Source organism: Papilio xuthus, unplaced genomic scaffold (assembly GCF_000836235.2).
Source record: "Papilio xuthus unplaced genomic scaffold, Pxut_1.1 DF826945.1, whole genome shotgun sequence".
NCBI classification, from domain to species: domain Eukaryota; kingdom Metazoa; phylum Arthropoda; class Insecta; order Lepidoptera; family Papilionidae; genus Papilio; species Papilio xuthus.
Window position 1 is genome coordinate 2957337 of NW_013531704.1, and position 24407 is coordinate 2981743.

Genomic DNA, 24407 nt, shown 5'->3' on the forward strand with positions numbered 1-24407 from the left:
CGACGCGCTGAACACTTTCATTGTTCTCATTCTTATTCATCAAATGTCTCGGCTTCTGGCACAAGCGAGGACTGCTTGACTTTCAACTGAATGTATTTATGCACTCTCGCGGGCAATCACGCGATATTCAGTGTAAACAAAAATTTTGACTATTAAAACACCCCAAATTTTGTAGCCATATATCACCCACCCGGTGGCCTAGAATTCAAATGAGAGAAAACCTTATTTCTTTGCAGGCACGTGAAACAAACGTTGCCATAACTACAATATCGACCGCCGGCTTTTCCGAGGCTTTCCTCTGAAGCGTTCACGTTTGCGTGACACGCGCTGAAATAAGGACTAAACGTCTAGACGTCGAGACAGTCGTACTTTACCGTTCGCCGCGATCGGTATTATCGTAATGCACGTAATAATGTGAGAGCGGTCGATGTAGGTGACGCGCCGTTATTCGACAAAAAAGAGTAAAATACATTGTTATCCGTGGGATTTTGAATCAGATCTGCGACGCGCAAGCCGGCAGGCACGGACAATGAGTGCACGCGCGAAGCGAAGCGCGACGCGCGGCGGCCGGCGATGCGCGGGCGGTCGCTTGTGAAGAGCACTCCGGAGTGCTCATTAGCCGGTGCACCGCGAGCGCAACGCGTCACAGTGTGAGTGAGCAATACCGAGACGAGTGGCGAGTGCTGTCAGGCGGGTGATGCGGTGCTATGCTGTCGGTGAGCAAGCCGGCATCTCTGGTGCAGCAGAAGAAGCAGCAGTGGGCGAGAGAGAGAGGTGCGTACCGCGCCCCTGCAATCACACAGCACTTGTAGTATTTAGTCGAGACTCAGTCGAGTGCGTACTCACGGCCGTGGTTCCGTGGACCTTACATTCGTTCAGCCGCCCGGTGCCGTGTCAGATGCCAGTATTTTGGCATCTGCACGTAACAGCCAATTAAATTTGTATTCGAGATTTTATTTCATTATAGGTATGTACGTAACAATTTCAATATATAGTTTTTTTTACCAATAGCCTTCGTGTTTTATATTGTTATTTTTTTTTAGTTATTTTACTATTTTTCCTTTTAATCGTATCAAGTGTTAATTAAGAAAGATTTATTGAGTTAGAAAAAATACCTTGAAGTTAGAAAGGCATAAAACGATATCTCATCTGGCAAATATTTTTATATCACACGCAGAACGTGCCTACTCCATATAAACATTTGTGTCTCGTTAAGAATAAAATTCCACAAATGAATATTAACTGTGTAAGTTTACATATTATACCCACTTTATACATTTTAACACGTTTCATGAATACTACAAAAATATTCTAAATCCATGAAAGATATGTCAAATCTTTTTAAATACGTAAGCCTTTTGCATGGTGGGTTTCCAATGGCAAAACACCTTCGAAGTAAAGAAGTAGTGGTAATATAGTTTACAAAAACTATGATGAACTTTTTTTTGCGAAATATTAATATTATTTAAAATACCTCTGCGAGTATGTGTGTATGTAACTCGCTTTTGCGTGCGACTTTGCCTTCGAAAAAAACAATTATTCAATAATTCCAAAGGTTAAACCGGCCTTATTTATTTAATTGGATCAATATAGCTGATTACCATTAAATATTAGTTTCTATAAATGTCCAACATGACCCAAAAACATCTTAACATTTTTAAACTACTTCTATAAATGCGAATGTTTAGATGATGGAAGAATGAACAGAAACGGCTGAACGGATTTCGATGAAATTTATCATACATATAGAATCTTCTCTGAAAGAACACCGAGGCTACCAATATTGTTTTTTGTTATTCCGCGGACAGAGTCGCGGACGACAGTTAGTTGTACATATATAAACATTAATCTTTGTCTATCTGTATATCAATATCAATTGATACGAAAAGAATAATGTGTTTATTTTTTGTGAACGATAAACAATTACGCATCAATCAATTTAACATCAAGGTTTGAAGCAATGAACTACATAACTAATGCAAGAAGACTTAGATCAATACAACGCTTGTTGATATTTTGTAAACTTATTTAATGTAATTATAACCAACAAAATATCAATCCTATTTTCATTTTACTATTGTAAAACAATTCAATGAATATTTAATAAATAGTAGTTAATAGATTTTAGTATTTTTTAAGGTACGTTCATTTTTATAATTTAGCAAGAAACAAATTTAAATTTATTTTGTTAAATTGTTTGATTTTTTTATTTAATAGCATCTGTTCGTGATAAGTGAGTTGTTATTGTATTAGTATGTTTTAAGAGTGTAAGACAGCCTACATTTAAATGTAGCTTTTGAAATAAATTGCTAAAATGTTTAGTGTACAGATTAATTTCGTACAGTATGATTAAAACCGTGACTAATTTGCAACATTTTTCTAAGTATCAAGCACATACATATATAAAAAGGGAAATTTACAATTTAGTATTGCTACTCTCATTGCATAAGCAACTGAAGCTTGCTGTTGCGTTAAAATAAAACAAATTACTCTGCGCTTGTTAGCTCTGTGCAGGCGCAAGAGAGCGTGGCGGGAAAATGCGATAGCCACAGACAAGTAATGGCTGCAATCCTACTTTTTTAAATAATTACATTAACAGTTTGCAATTAATCCACAACTTTTTTCTGTCATTGTCTTGTACGTAAAGAAAAAAGAAATCTTTTTTTCTAATTCCATTCTTTGATTATTTAAGTGTTGATAAAAGTTTAGCCAATATAAATTTTAAACAACACCTTTTGAATGAAACAACAGCAACAAAATTATGACTTTCTCGACGATTTTACAAAATGGCAATGCAAAAATTATGATAATTGGATGAGTTTGTATTTTGAAATGACATTTAATTCAGTATGGCGGGATTTCTTGCTTAGAACGTATGAACTGTTCATATAGTTTTATATGTAACACTAACATAGAAAGCATAATTACATAAACATAGTTACGACTTAACCACAGGTATAGACTTACTTTAACCAATAACACTAACTTAAGAGTACAATAATTTTACCGGTTTTACTTAGTTTCCTTGTTGGGTACAAATTTAACTTGACTTAGCATAATAAGCTGAAAAGAAGTCATTTTTTTATTATGTGTTAGGAAAGAAACAAAAAAATTACATAAAATTTGTTGATTTTTTATTCCCTTGGTATAAGTAGACCTGCTACTTGTAAGAGGTAGGTGACATGAATGTTTGAGAGCAAGCACTGTATAGTTATTTTCAAATAACTTAGCGGCCCGAAGGCATCGGCGCTTTGCGCAGTGCCCTCCCCCAGTATCCTACGCCCTATAACTGTGTTCTGCGCCGACTCGCGCGAAATTAAGAGCCATCAAGATATCCGAAATCTACTATACGTTATTTTAGTTTGTAATGGTTGCTGGTGTTTAGAAAGTAAAGCACAGTAATCCGACGTAATATCCACATGATAATTACATAAGCGACAATTTTAAAAGTAGTTTTAACACTAAGCTGCGAACTTAACTCCAGTAACATGGGATTTCGTAAAAAAATACTATTTTTCATTTTAAACATTGATTTAAAATATTAGAGAAATTATGAACATGCAGTGGCTTGTTGAACGTTTTTTAAGAAAATTCAACTCTTTATACTAATATTTGTAAATTATATGATTCCAGTGTCTATATTTAAGCTGAATTCGTGCCTAAAGGCCGTAATGAAATATTTAAAAATAATAAAATTTTAACGTTAGGCTAAATTAATTGCAGTTAAAACGTAACACCAACAAAAATAATATCAAATGAGGGTAGATGTTGAAACACGGCCTAGCAATGACAACGTTGCATCACATAATGACGCCGTGATCATAGCTATTGCGATTCCGTAAAAATGTCGCGAAAATAAAGGTGCGTATCTTTTCATTTTTTAATAATAGAAATATAGATAGCGTAGTAAATTATAAGTATTATAAATGAGAATGTTTCGATGTATGGATGGATGTTTGTTAAAAAGGCTCTACGGATTTTAATGCAATTTGGTGTAGTCAGAAAGAACACATACGCTATTTAAATTATTTTTTGTATTCCGCGCGGACGGAGTTGCGGGACGGTATGTCGATATATATTTAAAAAATTGTAACCTACAAAAGCTGTTGTTCATTATTTTAACATACACAGTTATTAAAAATGTATGTAGCAAATGCGTGTGTGTGTGTGTTGGCAAAAGACGAACATCATTTACAATTGACAGGGTCATAACTATTGCTACTGAAAAGCAACTTTGTTTGCGTGTAATAAAATTATTATGTGTTGTACAAGAAAGTGACAGAGCAAGTCTAAAATAAACCCGTAAAAGCTTTAAAGCATTCAAAGGAAACATTATTACTGTTATATCTTGTTTAACAATTCAGCCAAGACCAATAATTATAAACAAAGAACAAAAACAAGGCCTTCATGCATCAGCATGCAGGTTTGTTGATGCAGCGTGTTGTTATTTGAGCATGTACTTTTAATGATATAAATATATTTTCATGTAATTTGAAAATATGATTAACGTAATAGCCAATTTATGCTAAAGTTGGAATTCCAAGTTAGTAATATTAAAAGTCTATTTTAAACGCACGTTTCTTTTTCCCATGCAGTTAATTCTCGAAATGGCACAACTAGCTATTAACTTGATTAAAATATAATATAATACTTTCTTAACCTCTTTAAACACGCATATTAAGTGTTAATAATAAGAGTTTCATTGTGTTTATCAATGGGGTTAAATTGTGCTCCATAAAAACCACAATCACGGTTTTAACTATGAATAGAAATTGCTATGCATGACGTCTTGCCGCTAACCTAGCACGCGTATCGATAAAACTTAAAAAAAAAACCCTTCGTTTATAATCAGGGGGAATTCTTTGTTACGTTTCTTTTAGAATAACTCAGTCTTGAACCATCGACATGGAAGGTGCGGTCGACTTAATTTCCTATTTTTATTTTGAAACTTTGAAGTGCTCATGCAGTTGTTAACTTTTTATTTTGCAGAAGAGATGTCCCAGCTTTATCTACCGTGGGGTGCCGGGGAGAGATACACAACTCGTCTACAAGTACGGAACCAATTTGCGAGCTCACTTGAGTTACACAAGCAGTCTTCATACGAATATCAAGAGCCGGTGCAACGACAGAGAAGCCCCAGCTTACCGCCGATACATCAAATAGACGCCGGAAAACAAATAAAAGAAGATCGAAGGTACAAAGAGGTTTTAAATCGTAATATTTCGAGTGCAAAAAGGTTTTCGTTTTACGACGAAGACGGCGAAGGAGACACTTCCGGCTACGGAAGTGAAACTGTGAATCATATGAATATTAGAAATCAAAATGGAACCAGCGATCGCAATCCTGTTGTAGCATGGCAACAAGATGGTAAAGAAAACAGGTACGTAATTTTTTTAGAATAAAGTTTTAAAGTAAGGATCGGTACTAAGTTAAGCCTATCAATTTCAAACTCGTAAGATAAGTTTAAGCAAAGTACAAGTATCAACTACAAATTTCAGCCTTAGATACTAATTTTGAACTTCGTAAAAAGTAAAATATTTGTTGTAGCGATAAAAATAGTTAACTAAAGAAGGTGAGGATTTTTAAGCTCGCAGGTCATTGACTTTTACAATGTGAATCAAAATGAAACAGTTTCTTGTGTACTCACAAAAACATTTTGCCTATTATGTTTCTCATAGTGTTGCATATACTCTCCAATGATTTGGCGATCTATCTCTTTCTGGTCCAAATGTAAAAAAGAGACACTCGATGTAACATTATTACGTTTTTTCCTCATTCATGCAATTCTTTCATCCGATTCCTGCTTCCATGTTCTGAACAAAAATGTCTAGCTTTCCGAAACGCACCTTAACTTTATGTTCAGAAAACACGCAATGCGGTCATAATAATAGTCTACATAAGTACCGTAAAGAATAAATCAAAATTCTAATTACATTCTAATTTCTAATGGTCTGAAAATAGCCAATAGTAATTTAGTGTTATACATCTACGTTTATAATTTTAGTAGCTGTCGCCCGCGACTCCGTCTGCGCGGGGTTAAAAAATCTTTATTTAGCTTATTTGTTCTTCTAGATTATGTTCTATAACTATGTCAAATTTTAGTTAGATCCATGCAGTCGTTCTGGAGATACCTCCTAACGTACATCCATCCATCAATCCATCCATACATCCTAACATTCGCATTTATAATATTAGTAATATGTATTATATATGCTAATTATTATTGGTATTAAATCTTTCATTGTCCTTTTTGATGAATTCAAGATGAAAAAAAAACTCTTATTAAAACCATACCATAGTAATAACCTTGAATTTACTACTGCGTTTTTTACAGCATATTGTCGTCACCTTCATGGCGCTTTAAACACATTTTCGCATGACGGATTCTTTGTCACACTACTTAATATCCAAAATGTTGCTACATTTTTTAACTAGATAAAAATTGCATAACCATTTAGTTTACGTTTGCTCCAAAATCCTATCTAAAACCCTAGTTAAAAAAGATCAAAACTTGATTCAGAGACCTCAGTGAATTAAATAAAAGGTTAAATGTTCGCATGTCAGTAATCTCAATTCGATAGTCTTAATTGACCATACATTTTAGCCGATTACTATGTAAAAATTATGTTTAGTAATTTTTTTTTCAGAAAACAAAACGTAAGTGTCCGTGGTGGGACAACAGCAATTGATAGCACGTGGTCAACGCGGAGCCCCGCGCCTGAGGAGGGCCGGCCGCGCTGGGGGGACCGCGGCGTCGCCACAGGCCGGCTCTGGGAGCCTACCGCGCCTACTGCGAGACTGCCACAGGTTCTTATATAATATATCGATATCTCGATAATAAATGAGCGAAATTATGTAATTTATTTTTATACGTTTTGTTTTATTCATAGATGCAAATTCAAAAGAAGGGTACACCATCATGGGTGGAACGAGGATTAAACATGTTGGATAACACATCGGATGTCCTTGTCGTCGACCAGAGAAGCTCAACTAACTCTGGATTGGACTGTGATAGATCTTCCTGTAATGGAAGCGAAGAAGGAAAGTAAGTATCCTATCTTTAACCATGTAAAATGCAATACTATATAAAAACGTTGGTTCTTAAACATTTTTTCAGAACTTTCCTCAGAGGTCAAAACGTACCTTTAGAACCAGAAGTACGAGCACAAAGGGAAAACAAGCGAACCAAAGCTTTAGAATTACAGTCTGCTATATTAAATCAATTAGAAGATCGTGAAAAAAGGCGTCAAGAAGAAAGAGAAAGACAATTAAGAGAAGATCGTTTAGAAGAAATACGAATAAAAAGACAACAAGAAGAGGATAGACTAAAAATGGAGGAAGAAAAAAGAAAACATGAAGAAAAGCAAATGATGGAGCAACGCAAATTAGACGCTCTTAAAAAGGCGCTCGAAGATGCGGAAAGGAAAGCACGAAATGAAAAGGAGAAAAAATTTAAATGTCATAGACAAATGTGTAATTCAACAGAAAGCGTGTTTGAAGATGAAAACCCAAAACTGTGTGAAAATGTAACCGTAGAAAAACCCCAAAGAAATGATCTGATAAGTCCTACCAAAAGTAGTAGAACGTATGATATTCATTCGCCTAAAAGTCAAAAGAAAGATTGTAGCTCCCGACAATCAACTGCATTTAACTCACCTAGACCGATGGGTGCTGGTAATGTTAATTTATTTATTCATAATATACCTCCAATCGCACTTGCAGATAATCAGTTCAATATCGTTCCTTTAGGTATTAATGGAAATGGAGAAATAGTAAGTACACAACCCAACAGCCTACAATTAGCAGTTTTAGTACCTCAAAATCTAAGTAACAATAATTTATACAATGTATCAGTTAATCCTCTTAACAATAATGATATATTAGAGGGACGGAAAATTATAACTCCTCAAAAATATCGAACTCTTAGGACAAAAGATGCATTTACACAAACCGAGGCAGATCTGTTAAGATACAAAGTAGATAAAAATGTTGAAACAATTGATATTGAGAGAGATATAGACAAAGACTATCCTAATATCGATGAAAACGCACCGCAGGACGGTGGCCGGGGCACTTTTAAGAAAGATCGACGTCTACGATCGGAAGAGAGGTACAAAAAAGATATAGAAAATCGTCCCAAGTGGGGTGCTAATAAACCAGTAGCACAATATAAAAAACAAAGTGAAAAAGATCCTTTCTATAGTCAGAAACGAAAAGTACGTCAAAAGCACCGGCCGCAAGCGAGACAATACATGTCACAGTCTAGTGACGACAGTCGGTCACCTAGCCCTCCTACTAGATCTGACAAAATAGCAGAAGGTAGTTTTAAGCAGCGTAACTCCTTAAGTCAATCTTACTGGAGACATAAATTATCAAATTCGGATAGTAGAAACAACAATGCAGGAGGTCCGAGTACTGATGTACCGGAATTCTGTTCGTTAGATCAAATTACAGGAGAAAGATTAGAGCATAATAAATTACCGAAAAGGCTGACACTATCACAAAAATTTATAAATGATAAGTATGGTACAAGAAAGTTGTGGATGGATGACGTCAGCGAAAGAGGTTCCAAGTATCTCGAAGTCGAAAATCCTAAACGAAACGCCGATAAATTCAATATTTTCAAAAGAGATATAGTTAGTAACGAAGAACAAGACAATTTTGTTAAACTGAAATCTTAAGACTAATAGGTATAATTAGCACAATAAATAATAGTAACTAAGTGCACTTAAATTTATGTAGCCGGTCGTGCAATATGTACTTAAAATTAGGTTAACTACGTCAATTTTAATATCGACCCAACTGTTACTAAGGAATAGGCCAAAGAAAGTTAAATCGATAAACTCAGTTCGTGTTGGACTGTCTTGGAGAAGTCAAAGTAAAAATGTCGAAATTAGATGATTTGTTTGATAAAAAGAAAGATGAAGCGCCCATGTTGGATTTATCTAAAACAACCATCAACACAGCAGAGGAGTACAGAGCTGTTCTTGATAAAGTCCCGGAGTTCAAGACAAGGCCCGAAAAGGTATGTCTACTAAGATTTTTCGTGTGTTTTTGTATTCTGCTGTTTACGTGCTTAAGCTGTATTTGCATTTATAGGTGAGAGCAGAAGATATTAAAATAAAAGACAGACCGGAAGATCAGAAAACCAAAACCCCAAAGAAAGAAATAAGGGCATATGAAAAACTTGGAACCCGTGGTTACGAAGATAAACACTTTACATTTATGGACCCAGTACCGGTGGAAATGCGGGAATTGAAATTTGAAGAATTGTGTTCCGTACCGATCGAGTGGCGAATGCTCACATCAATACGTCCAAAATCCAAATTAGACGAAGAATACTTTAATAGGTAAGGTAAAAAGTAAACAAAACACAATTCTTTAGTATTCATTCAACAGAATCAATAATAAATGTTTTTAGGCTGATCGAATTACGGAAATCGGAATTAAGAACCAAGGCTCGAGACAAGAGGGAGTACGCAAAAAACAATATGGTGAAAAAAACGAAAAATCGATCAGGCGTCACGGAAACGAGAATATTGTCTTGTGCAGAGTGCGGTGAAGAGTATTGTAATGGTAAAGTATAATGCACTTTGGTTTTAATGTTTTTTTTTAACAAAACAAAACGTAAATGTCCGTAGTTGATTCATGTTTTCGAAAAATTTTTTTTTTCATATTAAATCCAAAAATTAATATTTTATTAACTGTAAAGAAAAATAAGTAGAATTTTATATTAATCTTATAGGTATGATGTGTGCTATCACAAACTACGACATGTTTGCGCGTCTAAAGCTGGAGATAGAGACAAAAGTGACGCGACACGCGGCGCCCGCGCACGCCGGGGGAAAGCTTCGCAAAATGCGGAGAAAGATACGCAGGAAACCACGCAGCAAAAGTGCAGCGCCTCCTGTAATGCGCAAAACTACGAGGAAATCCGGGGCTAAAAGCGACTCTGAACTCTAAATCACTATGTTAAAGCGCATTTTCAATAAAGTTAGAAAAAACAGTAAAAAATAAGCCTCATGCTTTAAGTGTTGATACAGACTGAACTAAACATATCGTTAACTCATGAACCTGGCCAGTTAGATTTATTAAACTAGATAATTATTATACCAATATTAAGATTAAATTGTAATAAATAGCACTTAAGATAGATAACGCTACAAAGTCAATGTTTATGTAAATATTATTTATTTATTGCTAATTTTATTATTGTATACATTTCTTTTATGCACATTTTTTTGAAAACTGAATAAAGGTTTTATGCAAATAATTATGTATTTACACATAATACTTGGCACTTATACAGCGCTTTTGTCAGCTTTCCTTGTTTGAAAGTTACGAATTATCAATAATAATTGTAAATTTGCAATTAAAATATCTAGTCTATAATGTATTAACATTAATACTTTGAATCTCATGTTTTGTATGGATTACTAATTTTATACTTGAATAAACTGCATGTTTGCATTACAAAATGTCGTATTATTACCTTTAAACTGACCAAACGAGAGATCGCCGTCGTCAAGGTCGTTCGTTGCCACTCCTTGAGAATCGAAAAATTATAAAATAGCTTCCACATAATTAACCTATAAACTACTTGTCAATATTCCAAAAAAAATATTTTCAAATAAAAATAAATAAAATTAGGGGATAAAAAATTAAACAATATGAACATAATCAATATCACTCTTTATTGATTTTAGAAAAATATATTACACATTCATGACTCCCGAGATGTATGAAACATTCTCAAGAGAGCCGAGCGCAGTGTGTCCGCGCCCTAACTTTGTATGAACATGAAGCTGACATTATGTTTACATCTAATGTACTTTTTATATGGGATTCTATTTATCTGATAACTACGTTACACTTCCATTGAGAAAATACACTTAGGCCCTAAGTACCAAACGTTTAAGTAACATCAAATAAAATAATGAAATATATATTTTATTGTTCTAACATACACAACTAGAAGATGGAGTGCGTATAAGACAAGTATGTCATAGAAGTGACCATTGTAAACTAGCCCCTACCACTACCAACATACAACACAAAAAGATATCACAAAAGTGCATCTCCATTTTGTAAATTATATATGATAACATGGCTTAACATCTATTTGAAGAAATGGTGAAGAATGAGGAAAGTATAACAAATAATGTAATAGTAAAAACTCCATGAATCACATGTACATTTCTCGTAAGGAACTGTAAGGTCCCAATGTGATGTCTCAGAAAAATGTCTTAGTACAAGCAAGTTGGTCTCTAGTTTCTTGTAACCCAAATAACAGCAATGAATAGTCACAACTATAGAGTAACCATTCCATTTATAGTACATTTTCAACAAAATGAGTATAACTTTTCAAGACAGATGTAAATATGAGTCAGGCAATAAGTTTTGGGAAATAACCCAGAAAAAAGAAATTATTGCACAGCCTACAACCCCATTTAGTTTAGAAATTCGTAGTATTAAAAGTCTATGAGCTATGTCACTCGAGTAACTTGTCCAGCGAGTAAACATTGCTACCAACATTATCCTATAAAATAATAATTACATAATAAATTAGAATTTATATATGGAGTCGATAAGAACTTTTAATTATTATTTCTGTATTTCCAGCATTCTGTATAGTATTTTATACTTAAACCTAGATATACAAAATAGGAATCTGCAATAAAAAATCGATGTTTCACATATCAGCTCCGACAGAAATTCATACTTTAACAATATCACCCCAGTACAAGATATGTGTCAATCTAATCAAATAACAAGAAAATTTTATTAAGAAATTATGAAAAATTAGCAATGTCTTATTAATAAATTAGTACGGACGGAAATTACTCGTGTTAGATGCGTTATAAGAAAAGCTATGATAACATATAAAATTCAAATATACAAAAAGTGAATTACAATATTCCTAAATTATGAATTAACAAACCTTAAAAAAAATTGCATTGCACGTTTTTATTACGCGTTTTGTAATGTGTAAACATTTATTATAATTGTTATTAACACAAACACAAAGAAAAAGAAATAAATCCCCTACAAGCCTATGTTACGCTCACAGCTGGAATGAAATGAGGAAAATACACTTACTTCTACAAGCACCAGAAATTCATGAATGTCTGTATGGAAACATTTCTTATAGATACAGGTCAGAATACACTAGAACAGTTCACAGAGCCATGACCTGTCAACCTCCAGCATACATAACATGTGCCGGATTTACATCAACACATATTGCAGATTCCAAAAGGCTCCTTCTAGAATGTAATGACTCTTAACATACCAAAACAAACCATATTATGCATTAAACAAATATTAAATTATAATGAAATAAAAAAACAAATCCATAACATAAAATATAAGCAACTAAAACATGGACGTAAATTAACTGAATGTGTAAGAAACAATTATCAATCTTATAATTATAACTTAACGTAAACAATTTCACACCACATTAAAACTACAAAATGTCACCATCATAAAATTTAAATGTCAATAATGATAAAAGAGAACAAACACATTATTTTTTTTTTAAATTTAAATGTCATGTAAATTTAGAATATAATTTGTAATATAGTATGTTATGCAAGTTGTAGTTTTATGTGCAGTGTGAGTGGCATTGAGCTAGCGGCGAGCACCGCGCCTCTACTACTCACATTCACTACTCCTTGCGGGCTTTCTTCTTGCTCTTCTTAGACACCTTGGCGTCCGTCCAAGTATCTGGAAACATGACAATATCATATCTATAATCTTTTCCAAAGTAAACATAAAAACATCATTTTCTTTATATTTTAACTTGTATTAATTTTGATAGCAAATATAATTTTGAAAAAATTGTAAGATATGAATCTGTATAAAATGGATAGCTAAAATAAAAATAAAATTATTAGACATATTTTTTAACCTACAAGGATTAGCGAAAATTAACGTACATGTTTATTCAGGTAAATCTCAATTTATTTTTTAAAACATAACTTACCGCCAAGTTCATCAAAAACAGGCACATTTTGATTATCATCTTGCTTTTCAGAGGAATCAGAGGCATCCTTCTCATCACCTTTAGGAGTGCTCTTTGCCGCAGCAGACTGAAATAAAAAAATCATCTTTATGATTACAATAACATACATTATGACTTACCGGATTCCACAGCCGATAGTGCTCTATTTTTAATATAATATATTTTATATATGAAATGTAATATATTAAGAATAAGATAAATAAATGAATACACACTTATGACTTATAAACTGAATTTAAATTGATGGCAATAACACATTCACAGATTTATTTAAAATTCAAAACTTGAATTATGGACATACACTATATAGCACAGAAGTAAAGCCATTGCAATTTGGAAAAGGAACTGAGTACCACATAAGAGCTTGAGTAGAATTGATATAATCTTTAGACAACTACTAATCATTTAAAAAGGTTTTTCTTTAGTCATAGTTCAGTAGTCATTAGTTCTTTAGAAATAGAATGTAACCAAACTGCACACATATTAAAATGTCTCTCTAGTTTTGCAATTTTTTAAACAATCAAACCTTTTGTTTTTACATTTGTGTAGATAAATTGCATTATCAAGCACTAAAACATATCAAAATAAAGAGGACCATATGTGAATAGACTATTATTATAATACTATTTAGCAAATGCATGACATTTGAATTTACAAAATAGTCTAAATGAACTGATTTAACATTTTAATGTCAATCGCAAATATATTAAATGTATTACTCAAATATTTATAGGCTATTATTATGTCTATTCTCTCTAAAATCTTACAAATATTATAAATGCGAATGATTAGTTGTGGATGTTTGAAGGTATCTCCAGAAATTTGGCATAAATATAGAATATAGTCTGAAAAACATAGTCTGATGTTATCATAAACTTTGTCTTTAACTTCGTACAGATGGAGTTGAGGTAGACAGCTGGTGTTATATAAAATTAATAGTGTTCTTAAAATTAAAACAATAATCATAATGAATTATTTTTTTATGACTTAAAAAATTAGGTTTTTTTTTTACTGGTACTAACTGGCTTTAATAAAAGAACATACTATTTCTTTATTAAGGCAATACTCACTTCAACTGCCTTTTTCTTAATCTGCTTTTCCTTGTTTTCTTTCTTCTTGTTGCTCCTCAGGTCTTTCACTTCAGGCAGCTCCTCATCCCCTGCATCATCTTCTTCCAAATTACCAAGTGCAGCCTGGTCGCGACGCTCAGCCTGTAAATACAAACATAGACATGGCTAACTAATGTAAGGCTTCTGATACATAATCCTAGTTGTATAAATAAGTCTTTATTTGAACTAAAGTATTTCTACTTTGTAAATATGTAAAAACCTTCATAAAATTCATATATACTCTTATCCTTCATAAATATTCTTTTTTTTATTTACAAATATGCATAACAATATTGTGCCTAAAGTAAAATTACTTTGACTGTAAGACTTTTAAAATAATACACTGAGTAAAATATATAAATATGAACCAGTTAAAGACAATAACATTAAAAACACAATATATTCTTATAATAAATGAGCCAAAAAAATTATGAGTTAGTAGGTCAACAATTAACAATAAAAAATTGTATTTACCTCCTTAAGCACACGCTGGAACTCTTCAACTTGTGCTTGCAGGGCACGGCTAGATTCCTCATCAAGAGGTGTCTCTATAGTAACAATCACTTTTGTAGGCTCCTCAGAGGATTCATCAGCAGGCCTTGCTGCTTCAACATCAGCGTCCTTAGCCTTCTTCTTATTCTTTTTAGTTGGACTGTCTTTCTTATCCTTCTCTTCGGGACCTTTCACTTTTTTCTTATCACTCTTTTTTGGCACCTCTTCCCAGACACCTTCATCAAAATCAGCTGGCTTCTCTGCTTCAACCAATGGTTTCTTTTTTCCTTTCTTCACATCATTAGCTTCTTTCTTTACTGGTTTGGGCTCAGGTGCCTTTTCTTTAGGTTTGGGTTTTTCAGGTTCCTTTTGTTTTTCAGGTTTTTCTTCCTTCTTCTCTTTGGCGGGAGATTTTTTGGCGGTCTCTGTCTTTGTCTTTACCTCATCGGCTGTGCGGTTGGGTGAAGACTTCTAAAATAAAATATAATGATTTACTTCATCGATCCATAAGATAATTAATTTTGTAGAATAAAAGAAATAGATCCAGCGCATATGCTAACAGGTTAAAAATAAAATGAGCGCACATTGCAGTCACGGCCGGGATCCATTGACATATGTTATAATACCTTACCTTCTCCTTGATTTTCCTCTTCTTGTTAGATGACTTTCTATCGTCCAAAACAAGAGGCAACTTATCGAATTGTGGTTGTTCCGCCGAATGAAAACCGAAAATAAATACTAACGCGGCACATACTAAAACAACGGCAACAGCTGCGACAGGGTACAAAAACTGCACATTGGACACCTGGCTCAGCAGCTCCATCTCTGAATTTATTTTTATTAAAAAGCAGACCACATTAAATGATGTCAGTTAGGTGTGATAATGTCGAATAATTTAATTCCCCAGCGATAAAAGCAGACACGGAGACATGATGACGCGGCTGTGACGTGCCAAAAATTGCGACAGCTGGGTGACCATGCGGTGAAAGTTTACAAAATGTAGTACAAAATAAAACACACTTTTATGAATTTAAATAAACAAAATTATTAGAGATTTAATATTGTATATGTAAATTCATAATCCATTTTTTTTTATCCCGCCAATGGTATTTTTTAAAAGTCTGAGTTCTAATTGAATTAGGATTGGATCAGATTTTCGTCCGTAAGGAACGACGCCTACAGATATATTTAGGAAAACCGTAGTGTCTTTTTCTGTTATAATGCAATTAATTATATCATATCAACGTTAGTAAAGTTACTTCCGTTATGTCCAAGTTATGTCTACTATTCTATTCGATTTTACCGAATATCAAATCGATACTTCTACCCAATTTAAGATTTGTGAAGAAATGCTCTTGTTGCAGGTTCATTAAAATGCGTAAAAATTAGCGTATTTTCAGAATTTTAATCTTGACATTGACATTTAAATAACCTCAAATCTCAAATAAACAATATGTTAGCACATGACAACAGTCACACTCTAAGGTAAGGTTAACTAAAAACATATTAAATTAATATACATAAAATGGGTGGTAAGAAGAAAAACAAGAGCAAAAACAAAGGTCAAGATATTGATGAAAAAGCTATTGACAGCGAAGACGTAAACACAGAAAAAAACGAAGTTGGAGTTGATGATTTTGAAGACAACAGAGACGTAGAAAAGCAATCACAAAAAAGAAAACATGTTAACAGCGATACCAATGATGACAACTTAGATACAGACCCAAAACAAAAAAGATCGAAAAAAAAGAAAATGCAAGAATCTACAGAATCTTCAGATAAGAAAAATAAAAAGTCTATACGCCAAATGAAAAAAGAAAAGCATGCAGAAAGGCAAGCTGCAGCTGAGGCACAAGCTAAAGATCAACTTAAATCACAATGCCTTAATTATTTATCACAGTGGAAACATGATAAATCAAACTGGAAATTTATGAAAGCAAAACAAGTTTGGCTTTTTAAGAATAAGTTTTTTCCAAACTTAGTACCAGACGCTTCATGGCCAATACTGCTCGAGTATTTTGAATCTGCAAAAGGTAACATAAGAAATATGCTGTTGGCTGATGCCAATAAAGTCATTGAACAAATGGATGATTGGACTGAATCACAAAATAATGAAGAGAACAATACCGAAACTGAAGACTCAGAGAATGCTTCCATAAAGAAGCCTGATGATATTGTTTATAAAAGAGCTAGGAGTTTAATACAATGCCTAGAAGAATAGTCAACTTTGTTTTATTTTAATTTATTCCATCAACTACATAGATATTTCAACAATAAGTACAACAACTAATTTATGCCTTAACTTTGGCTTTAGATTCTTCATTTGTAAATTGTTCAATCCACTTCCTTAATTTGTCGGTGTCCTGTAACCCAACTAGACGATGCTGCACTTTACCATCCTTCATAGCAATAAGGACAGGTACAGAGCTTACTTCATAGTCTAGAGCCAAATCAGTTTGTTCGTCAATGTCCACCTTAGCCAAAATTACTTTACCCTTGTTTTCTGAGATAATAGATTCTAGACGTGGCGTTAACAGCCTACAAGGGTTGCACCACCTAGAATTACAAAAATAAAAAAAATTCACACTCTTGTAGATAATTTGTTTTGGGATACATTTATATTCATAGACAAGTGATTCTTATTAGATTTTGTTCAATAGTCATAACCAACAACACAATAAGCTTATAATTGCGTAATATTTTAACGATTTATATAAAAAGATAATTGCGAATTTTATCAAATTGATGTACTTTAACGCCAACTTACGTAGCAAAGAAATCCACAACAACTGGGACCTTGCTGTTTATTACTTTTTCCTTAAAATCATCTGTGCTTTGTATTTTAACGATGTCATGATTTACAGTCGTAATTGAAATATTACGGTAAAGTTTTGATGATTGGCCCAAAAATGAATTACGGACGAAAACGTTAGTTATATTTCTGGCAAACATTTTCGGTACGGTATATTAGTGATACAAAATTTAACACCTATTTTGGCCTTTTGCTTTATACTAATATTATTCGACACCGTCTTCAGATATAGATTTGGTGACAGCCTGACAGGTGACAGCTACAGGCTACAGCTGACAGCAGCGTTTTTATTTCTTTTCTTTTTCTTCCAGTTTCTTACTTTAACTTCCTTTCCTCGCGAATTGCCTTTACCCGTTATCATAAAAAACAGTTTCATGAATTTTCCGCATAAGGTTTAATCATCACATTTTATAACCGAAGACATTATTAAATTTAGTGTTTAGAGGTCTTAGTTTCTTTTATAATCAAAATCTATAATTTTTAATCTAACCACGCTCTATAAAACTCTATTTCCAAATAGCATGTAACTCTATACTCTATTCTTTCTTGCTGTCTTTTCAAAGCGCTTTGCTGGCTAAATATCGAAGTCGGCGAAGTTAATTTGTATTACGAGTTATTTTCAAATGTACAGTTAAGTCAAAAAGAGACATTACAATGTATTCGAGTGACGATTATAACGAGGTAAGTGACGTGCATTTAAAATACTTATATTAGATATTGGTTAGTTACATGTCAAAATTTGTCGTGGCGTTAACCTTTACCTATTCATTCCCTTTCAGGGAGGTTACGAATCCTACGGTGACTATGAACCTCATACTGGAGACCCTCAATATGATTTGGAGTACGATCGATCTTATTACAAAATGCCCGAAATGGTAAACTTTAGTTCTAAATATTTCGTATGTTTTTGTGACCTTACATTGGAACATAATAAACTATAATTACAATTTTTGCAGGTCAAGAAGTTTCTTCTTTACTTTCGTAATATGATAACAGAAGGGGTAACATTTGAAATATTGAACTTGTATGAGAATACCTTTCCTAAGCTCACAGAGCAGTACTTTGAAAACTCACCATGGCCCGATGAGAGTGAAGTTGCCCCTGTTGTGGATAATGATCATGTAAGTAAACATTGACAGACATTTACAAATCAATCAAAAATGGGATAACTGTTATCAGTATTTTTTAATAACCTGATTTGTTTAAATACAGTTGAAGGTACGTTAGGTTTTTTATGACTAATAAGTAACCAAATTAGATTATATAGCTAAGATTTGAGATGAAGCATAAGCTTCATCTCAAATCTTGAAGAAATGACAATTTTAGAGAGTAAAAGTACCAAATTATTTATGATCACATGGACTAATATATATAGACCCTTATAATCTTCATGGTGGCTCTAGGTCATCTACACTATGCCCCTAAGATATCTGAAAACCTAATATTTGTAATTAAAAATGTTTTTAGGTGTTTTAATAACATTATTTCTTTATAGATATTCATGATCTTGTACAAAGAATTGTACTATAGGGACATTTACTCCCGAGTGACAGGAGGTCCCAAACCTGAGCAGCGTTTCCATTCATTCTACAACTACTGTGACCTGTTCAACTATATCTTGTCTGCAGAGACTCCTGTGCCACTGGAGTTACCTGATCAGTGGTTGTGGGAGCTTGTTGATGAATTTGTTTATCAATTTCAATCTTTCGCCCAGTACAGGTAAAATATACTTCTGGAAATCACATATTATTTGCTGTAAAATTTTAACTAAAACAGATAAAACTAAGCCTACAACATTCTAACACAGTTAAACTTCATGTACACCACTATAGTGAATTTAAAAGTTGTGGCAGCTATATACTGTGACTTCATTAAACTTTTGTCAATTGCAGGTCTAGAACCTCAAAATTAAGTCAAGCTGAGATTGAAACTCTCAATACTGAGAACAAGGCGTGGAATGTTCTTTGCATCCTCAATGTTTTACACTCTCTTGTTGACAAGTCTAACATCAAGAAACAACTTGAGGTAACATTTACATCTTTTATTTTAAAATGGAGGAACTAAAATATGAAATGTAACAAGTAAGATTTTAAGAAAACAATTGTGTTATTGTGAATTTTACAGTAAGATTATTAATTTTAACCCATTTACCTTTGTCTATTTCATTATGAAAAAATTTACCCTTAAATTTACATCACTTTATTGATAAAGTGATGTAACATTCTGTTACATATTAGAAATGTAACTCAGTTTATTGCATTGGTTGAAATATTCTAAAAGTAATAAAATAAATAGGTTTACGCATCCGGTGGTGATCCAGATTCAGTGGCCGGGGAATTTGGACGTCATGCCCTGTACAAGATGTTGGGATATTTCTCTCTTGTGGGTCTACTCCGACTTCATTCTTTGCTTGGTGATTATTACCAAGCTATTAAGGTAATTGTTAAAATAATAATAAGTTATTCACAATATTTTGTTACATTATGCACTAATTGAAAGTTTAATTGATATTGTATGTGGATTATATAAATAGTTAAATATAGTTCATTGCTCAAAATAATACATTACTCACAAATCTAATTAAATCAACTGGTGTTGTACAAGTATATATTAATTGTATATAATATATTGAAGAAATAGTTCCTTCCAAAAAAAATTCTGTATGTTATTAATAAATTTACTAGATTAGATTTAATTTTAACTGTATTCCAGGTGCTGGAAAACATAGAGCTACACAAGAAGTCCCAGTACTCTCATGTGCCTGCATGCCAGATATCTACATCTTATTATGTAGGCTTTGCTTACATGATGATGCGTCGGTACTCCGATGCCATCCGCACACTGTCGTCCGCGCTGCTATACATACAGCGCACGAAGCAATTGTTTTCTGCTCGCTCCTACCAGAATGATCAGATCAATAAGCAGACTGATCAGATGTACCATCTTCTGGCTATTTGCCTGGTACTCCATCCTCAATGTGTTGACGAGTCCATACAGCAGGTATCTTCTTTATATATTTTCTATAGTTAAAAGTAGAAGAGCCATGTGTATTCGAATTGGTGGTTTTACAAGTGTTAATAACTTATTAGGTGCTCCGTGAGAAGAATTACCATGAAAAGATGTACAAGATGCAGTACGGCGAGATGAGTGAGTTCGAGAGTTGCTTCACGTTCGCTTGCCCCAAGTTTCTGTCGCCGTGCCCTCCGCCCATCGAGCCCGGCTCCAACTACAGTCGCGACGCCGTCAAGCATCAGACTCAAGTCTTTATGGATGAGGTACACAGTCGTCATAGTTTTTTTATAGATTAACAAGTTTTAATAGAAATATCTGTACTACAATAATGTTGCCATTCCTTACATTCTTGAAAAATTTGAGATAATAATGTTTGTAAGTTCAAGTGTAATGGCGGATGCAGTTCATTGTAACTATTCAACAGCAAAAAACAAGTTTAAATCTATAAAGTTACATTACTAAATTGTTATTGATGTATTTCGCGCTTAACAGTTTTATTCTTTCGTATACAGGTACGTCAACAAAAGATGCTGCCAACAATCAGGTCTTACCTAAAGCTGTACACGACCTTGCCATTGGCTAAGTTGGCGGCCTTCATGTCAGCGGCACGCGGCAGCGACCGTGACGCGGCCCGCGAGCACGCCGCCCTCGCTATACACCTGCTCTGCTTCAAGCATAAGATGAAGAATGTTGTCTGGACCAAGGGACCTAGTGGACTTGATGGAAAGTTCCAGAGTGGTTCTGAGGTTTGTATTCACTATACAGATTTGAATATATTAATATCATTTTATCTGCTGACAAGCGCATACACTCTGAATGTATGTCTTTTTTAATAACAATGTATTTTTAAAGTACTAAAAGTTGATACAAATGGTTTTGTTACAGTTGGATTTCTATATTGACAATGACATGATCCACATTGCCGACACCAAGGTGGCTCACCGCTATGGCGACTTCTTCATCCGTAAGCTGCTAAAGTTTGAAGAGTTAAACCGAAAATTACACCATATTAAAATATAAGAAGTTCAACTTTGTATTGAAATAAATAAACATTATATTTAGTACCAGTTTGTATTTCAAACTCTTGGAGCGTAACGAATAAATTGTCGATTTCTTTTATAAAACCTTTTCGGTTCTTTTATTTCAATGTTATCCCTTTGCACAGTTTCAGAATGTGGTTCCATAAATTGTTTCCAAGGATGTTCTTCTTCTATGTGCACATCTTTTAGCCATGTCTTATATTTGCTGAGGAAACTTTTGCAAGCCCAAGACAAACTTTTATTTGTACTTGTTTCATTCTAAAAACATACATTCATAAAATTATTAATCAAAGAAAAGATAATTCATAGATCTGACCCCAAAATAATGAAAAAGTTTTTTACCTTATGTATAACATTGACACATTTGTCATGGAAAGCTTCTAAATGTTTTAAAAATACTTCATTTGGTCTTAGATTCTCCTCCTTTAGAATATCCATGATGTACAAAACATAAGGAAATTTTAATTGTGCTGTACCATGTCTTAGCAATGTTCCTAAAATTTCTATATTAATTCTGAAACAATCACAATTTTACATTTAGTACAAGAGTATGTTATTATTAACTAGCATTTGACTGCGACTGAGCATAATTAAAAAAACCCTAATTAGTAGATTATGTACCACATTTATACCAAATAACAGTATTCTGTTGAGCTATTAATATCCAAACTTTCACATTTATAACGTTAGTAAGAGAGTCAAGTTGTTACTCAATTTTTTGATGGTTTGATATTGGAATAGTATTAAACATGACCTTACTTCAGTTGTTTTTCCTTCATTTCATTAAGTAATTTTTCAGCATTTTCTTGTGTTTTACAAGCCATCGCCAACACTCCATATGTCAGGATGTTACATTTTATAGCTTTTCTGCGTTGATAACTATTTTTGCAATTTTTAACTTCATTTTCTATTAATTCTTTAATAAGCTGTAAAATGTAAAAATAGAGAATTAGAAATTGTCATTACTTCAGTAAGTCTGTTTACATTTATATATACTTACAAATGCACCATCATAATCCATTCTTAAACATCTTTTCTTAATAAGCATATTATAAAAATCTATATCTGGTTTCACATTTAAAGACTTCATTTTCTCAATTATATTTAATTCACAATCCCTACTTTCATCTATTAAAGGTAACATTTGTGTGAATGTTTTAATATCAGGTTTTACAGATAGTGCCTCCATTTCTTTGAGAAAATCTTCTTGTCCACCAACGATTGCAAATTTATCTTGTAACGTTTCTACTTCTTGAAGTGATAACACTTGATTTAATTGTAATAACTTTGATAATAAGTTGGGAACCATCCTTTTTTCGTTTTGTGTTTTTTTATATTCTTTTGGAAGTAAAGTAATTGAGTTTTGATTTTGAACAGTTATTTCTTTACTTGTTCCACCGCTAGGAACAAAATTTTCATCTTCTGAATCTATCTCTTTAGTATCTATTGATTCATCACAAGTTTGAGCTATTGACTGTTTTCCTATATTTTGTTTTTCTAATTTTGGACTTTCAATATATTTGACATTTTTATTTGATTCTATCTGTATTTTGTTTACTCTGCTCAAGTCAAAAATAACTTGGTCTTGAATAGCTTCAATTAAAGTTTTAATATCTTCTTTAGAACCCAAATTGCAATCTTTAACACATTTCAACATTAAATTGAATGTGTAAACATTTGGTTTTTCTCTCATACTCAACATTTTTCTCCATACAAGAAGAGCATGTCTCAAACCATGCTCTTTATCATTGATACAAGCATGTAGAAGATGATTGAAAGTGTGTACTCTTATTTTAATTTTTTTTGAAATCATTTCATCTACAATTTTAAAAGCCATTGGAAGGTCACCACATCTACCAAAAGCCTTTATCATTACATTGTAATTTGTGAGATTTGGTTCCACACCTTTTTCTATCATTAATTCTCTTAAGTGCTTTGCATTCTTCAAACCATCCAAAGGCCAGGGACTATTAATACAAGCTTCAAACAAACAGGTGTATGTATCACCTGTAGGTTTAAGAGCTCTTCTTTTCATATCATTAAATAGTTTAAATGCCTTTTTGGTATACCCTACATCAGCGCAGGCTCCTATTAAAATATTGTAAATATAATTTTCAGGCTTAACTCTATCTTGTTTTAACATTCTTACTTCTAATACATCTATGGCTTCTTTAAGACGTTTATGTTTTATATATTGTTTTATAAGATCAGCATACTGTTTTATAGTTAACTTTTGGCTTGGTAGAGGAAGTTTTTCAAGAAACTCTTGCTCTTTTATATCTCCTTCATCTTCTAGCACATCATTAGGATTACTTTTAAATTTAGTTGACAACGTGCCAAATGTGTCAGGATCCTCAATAAATTTCAAATTCGCTTCTGTTTTAGGCACCTGTTTCAATCTATTATCATAAAATGTATTTGGAGCGGAGGCATAATTTGTATAAAATGCAAAGTCGAAACGTTTTAAACTTACTCGAATATTTCTCAGAGCACATATTTTAAAAAGTGCCATATTGAATATCTGATTTCGTCAAGGTTTTGTATTAAAATTATACGTTAGTTGAGGCGTCGTGTATTGGTATATGTTTGTTCATTTAACTTCAAAAACGCCGATGGTAATGCTTCTTCAAGTGAACCATTATAAAGACGATGCTATATTTAAATCACTTCTTTACAAATAATTTCCTAGTCTGTCGTGAAAAAATCCTTTTATTTAAAATTCACAAACCGAAAAACAGTTTTTAATTGTTTCTTTTAGTCATGTCCAAAATAACCTAAATAATATACGACAGCTGTTTGTTTCAACAAAAATAACACGAGATGTCAACAATAACCACAGTGTATGCAAAAAAATATTTGGATACGGATTAAGGTAACGTAACAAATGTAAACTTTCTTCATATAGGTAAATGATA

The 24407-nt window shown here is 33.0% G+C and overlaps 7 protein-coding genes across 11 annotated transcripts; 4 read left to right on the top strand and 3 right to left on the bottom strand.

The window, feature by feature from the left end:
- The first annotated feature begins 443 nt into the window (after positions 1 to 443).
- LOC106121524 (DNA ligase 1) lies at positions 444 to 8689 on the top strand. Of its 5 annotated transcripts, none has more exons than XM_013317231.1 (6): positions 444 to 774; positions 4990 to 5380; positions 6648 to 6807; positions 6891 to 7045; positions 7118 to 7674; positions 7750 to 8689. In XM_013317231.1, exons 1-6 carry the CDS (start codon positions 708 to 710, stop codon positions 8679 to 8681), a joined length of 2262 nt encoding a protein of 753 aa, XP_013172685.1. In that variant the 5' UTR covers positions 444 to 707; the 3' UTR covers positions 8682 to 8689. The 5 variants fall into 5 exon arrangements, with proteins under 5 accessions (XP_013172685.1, XP_013172686.1, XP_013172682.1 ...); XM_013317230.1 differs by lacking the exon at positions 444 to 774 and adding exons at positions 823 to 967; positions 3724 to 3861 and having other exon boundaries at positions 7118 to 8689; XM_013317232.1 differs by having other exon boundaries at positions 446 to 774; positions 4990 to 5194; positions 7118 to 8689.
- Positions 8690 to 8697: 8 nt separating this feature from the next.
- On the top strand, positions 8698 to 10155 carry LOC106121525 (uncharacterized). The gene is made up of 4 exons (XM_013317233.1): positions 8698 to 9025; positions 9100 to 9350; positions 9422 to 9576; positions 9746 to 10155. Exons 1-4 carry the CDS (start codon positions 8885 to 8887, stop codon positions 9961 to 9963), a joined length of 765 nt encoding a protein of 254 aa, XP_013172687.1. The 5' UTR covers positions 8698 to 8884; the 3' UTR covers positions 9964 to 10155.
- Positions 10156 to 10673: 518 nt separating this feature from the next.
- LOC106121359 (neurofilament heavy polypeptide) lies at positions 10674 to 15591 on the bottom strand. Its single transcript, XM_013316997.1, has 5 exons — positions 15260 to 15591; positions 14611 to 15099; positions 14098 to 14238; positions 12989 to 13094; positions 10674 to 12729 (listed from the first exon to the last, which is right to left on the bottom strand). The coding sequence occupies exons 1-5, from the start codon at positions 15449 to 15451 to the stop codon at positions 12671 to 12673; spliced, it is 987 nt and encodes a 328-aa protein (XP_013172451.1). The 5' UTR covers positions 15452 to 15591; the 3' UTR covers positions 10674 to 12670.
- A 442-nt stretch (positions 15592 to 16033) lies between these two features.
- LOC106121248 (uncharacterized protein C7orf50 homolog) lies at positions 16034 to 16864 on the top strand. Its single transcript, XM_013316805.1, has one exon. The coding sequence runs from the start codon at positions 16154 to 16156 to the stop codon at positions 16847 to 16849; it is 696 nt and encodes a 231-aa protein (XP_013172259.1). The 5' UTR covers positions 16034 to 16153; the 3' UTR covers positions 16850 to 16864.
- LOC106121249 (thioredoxin, mitochondrial) lies at positions 16855 to 17644 on the bottom strand. The gene is made up of 2 exons (NM_001311918.1): positions 17396 to 17644; positions 16855 to 17184 (listed from the first exon to the last, which is right to left on the bottom strand). The coding sequence occupies exons 1-2, from the start codon at positions 17578 to 17580 to the stop codon at positions 16920 to 16922; spliced, it is 450 nt and encodes a 149-aa protein (NP_001298847.1). The 5' UTR covers positions 17581 to 17644; the 3' UTR covers positions 16855 to 16919.
- Positions 17645 to 18032: 388 nt separating this feature from the next.
- On the top strand, positions 18033 to 21544 carry eIF3l (eukaryotic translation initiation factor 3 subunit L). The gene is given in 10 exon segments (NM_001311912.1): positions 18033 to 18121; positions 18220 to 18315; positions 18397 to 18561; positions 18936 to 19159; positions 19333 to 19465; positions 19736 to 19876; positions 20153 to 20440; positions 20530 to 20715; positions 20965 to 21198; positions 21338 to 21544. Coding segments are annotated over 10 exon segments (1629 nt in total). The 5' UTR covers positions 18033 to 18094; the 3' UTR covers positions 21473 to 21544.
- Positions 21516 to 24284, bottom strand: LOC106121246 (pentatricopeptide repeat-containing protein 1, mitochondrial). The gene is made up of 4 exons (XM_013316803.1): positions 22493 to 24284; positions 22252 to 22418; positions 21835 to 22006; positions 21516 to 21750 (listed from the first exon to the last, which is right to left on the bottom strand). Exons 1-4 carry the CDS (start codon positions 24002 to 24004, stop codon positions 21529 to 21531), a joined length of 2073 nt encoding a protein of 690 aa, XP_013172257.1. The 5' UTR covers positions 24005 to 24284; the 3' UTR covers positions 21516 to 21528.
- Between the last annotated feature and the right edge of the window lie 123 nt (positions 24285 to 24407).

Excerpts from the sequence above, each read along its gene's own strand:
- LOC106121524 (XM_013317228.1), top strand. The coding sequence starts at position 708 with ATGCTGTCGGTGAGCAAGCCGGCATCTCTGGTGCAGCAGAAGAAGCAG. Across the intron at positions 5,381-6,647 it reads CAAGATGGTAAAGAAAACAG|AAAACAAAACGTAAGTGTCC; the intron begins GTACGTAATTTT and ends TTTTTTTTTCAG. Across the intron at positions 7,046-7,117 it reads AATGGAAGCGAAGAAGGAAA|AACTTTCCTCAGAGGTCAAA; the intron begins GTAAGTATCCTA and ends ACATTTTTTCAG.
- LOC106121525 (XM_013317233.1), top strand. The coding sequence starts at position 8,885 with ATGTCGAAATTAGATGATTTGTTTGATAAAAAGAAAGATGAAGCGCCC. Across the intron at positions 9,026-9,099 it reads TCAAGACAAGGCCCGAAAAG|GTGAGAGCAGAAGATATTAA; the intron begins GTATGTCTACTA and ends TTGCATTTATAG. Across the intron at positions 9,577-9,745 it reads CGGTGAAGAGTATTGTAATG|GTATGATGTGTGCTATCACA; the intron begins GTAAAGTATAAT and ends TTAATCTTATAG.
- LOC106121359 (XM_013316997.1), bottom strand. The coding sequence starts at position 15,451 with ATGGAGCTGCTGAGCCAGGTGTCCAATGTGCAGTTTTTGTACCCTGTC. Across the intron at positions 14,239-14,610 it reads TCCAGCGTGTGCTTAAGGAG|GCTGAGCGTCGCGACCAGGC; the intron begins GTAAATACAATT and ends TTGTATTTACAG. Across the intron at positions 12,730-12,988 it reads TGTTTTTGATGAACTTGGCG|ATACTTGGACGGACGCCAAG; the intron begins GTAAGTTATGTT and ends TCATGTTTCCAG.
- LOC106121248 (XM_013316805.1), top strand. The coding sequence starts at position 16,154 with ATGGGTGGTAAGAAGAAAAACAAGAGCAAAAACAAAGGTCAAGATATT.
- LOC106121249 (NM_001311918.1), bottom strand. The coding sequence starts at position 17,580 with ATGTTTGCCAGAAATATAACTAACGTTTTCGTCCGTAATTCATTTTTG. Across the intron at positions 17,185-17,395 it reads GTTGTGGATTTCTTTGCTAC|GTGGTGCAACCCTTGTAGGC; the intron begins GTAAGTTGGCGT and ends TTGTAATTCTAG.
- LOC106121246 (XM_013316803.1), bottom strand. The coding sequence starts at position 24,004 with ATGGCACTTTTTAAAATATGTGCTCTGAGAAATATTCGAGTAAGTTTA. Across the intron at positions 22,419-22,492 it reads TGGATTATGATGGTGCATTT|CTTATTAAAGAATTAATAGA; the intron begins GTAAGTATATAT and ends TACATTTTACAG. Across the intron at positions 22,007-22,251 it reads ATGAAGGAAAAACAACTGAA|AATTAATATAGAAATTTTAG; the intron begins GTAAGGTCATGT and ends TGATTGTTTCAG.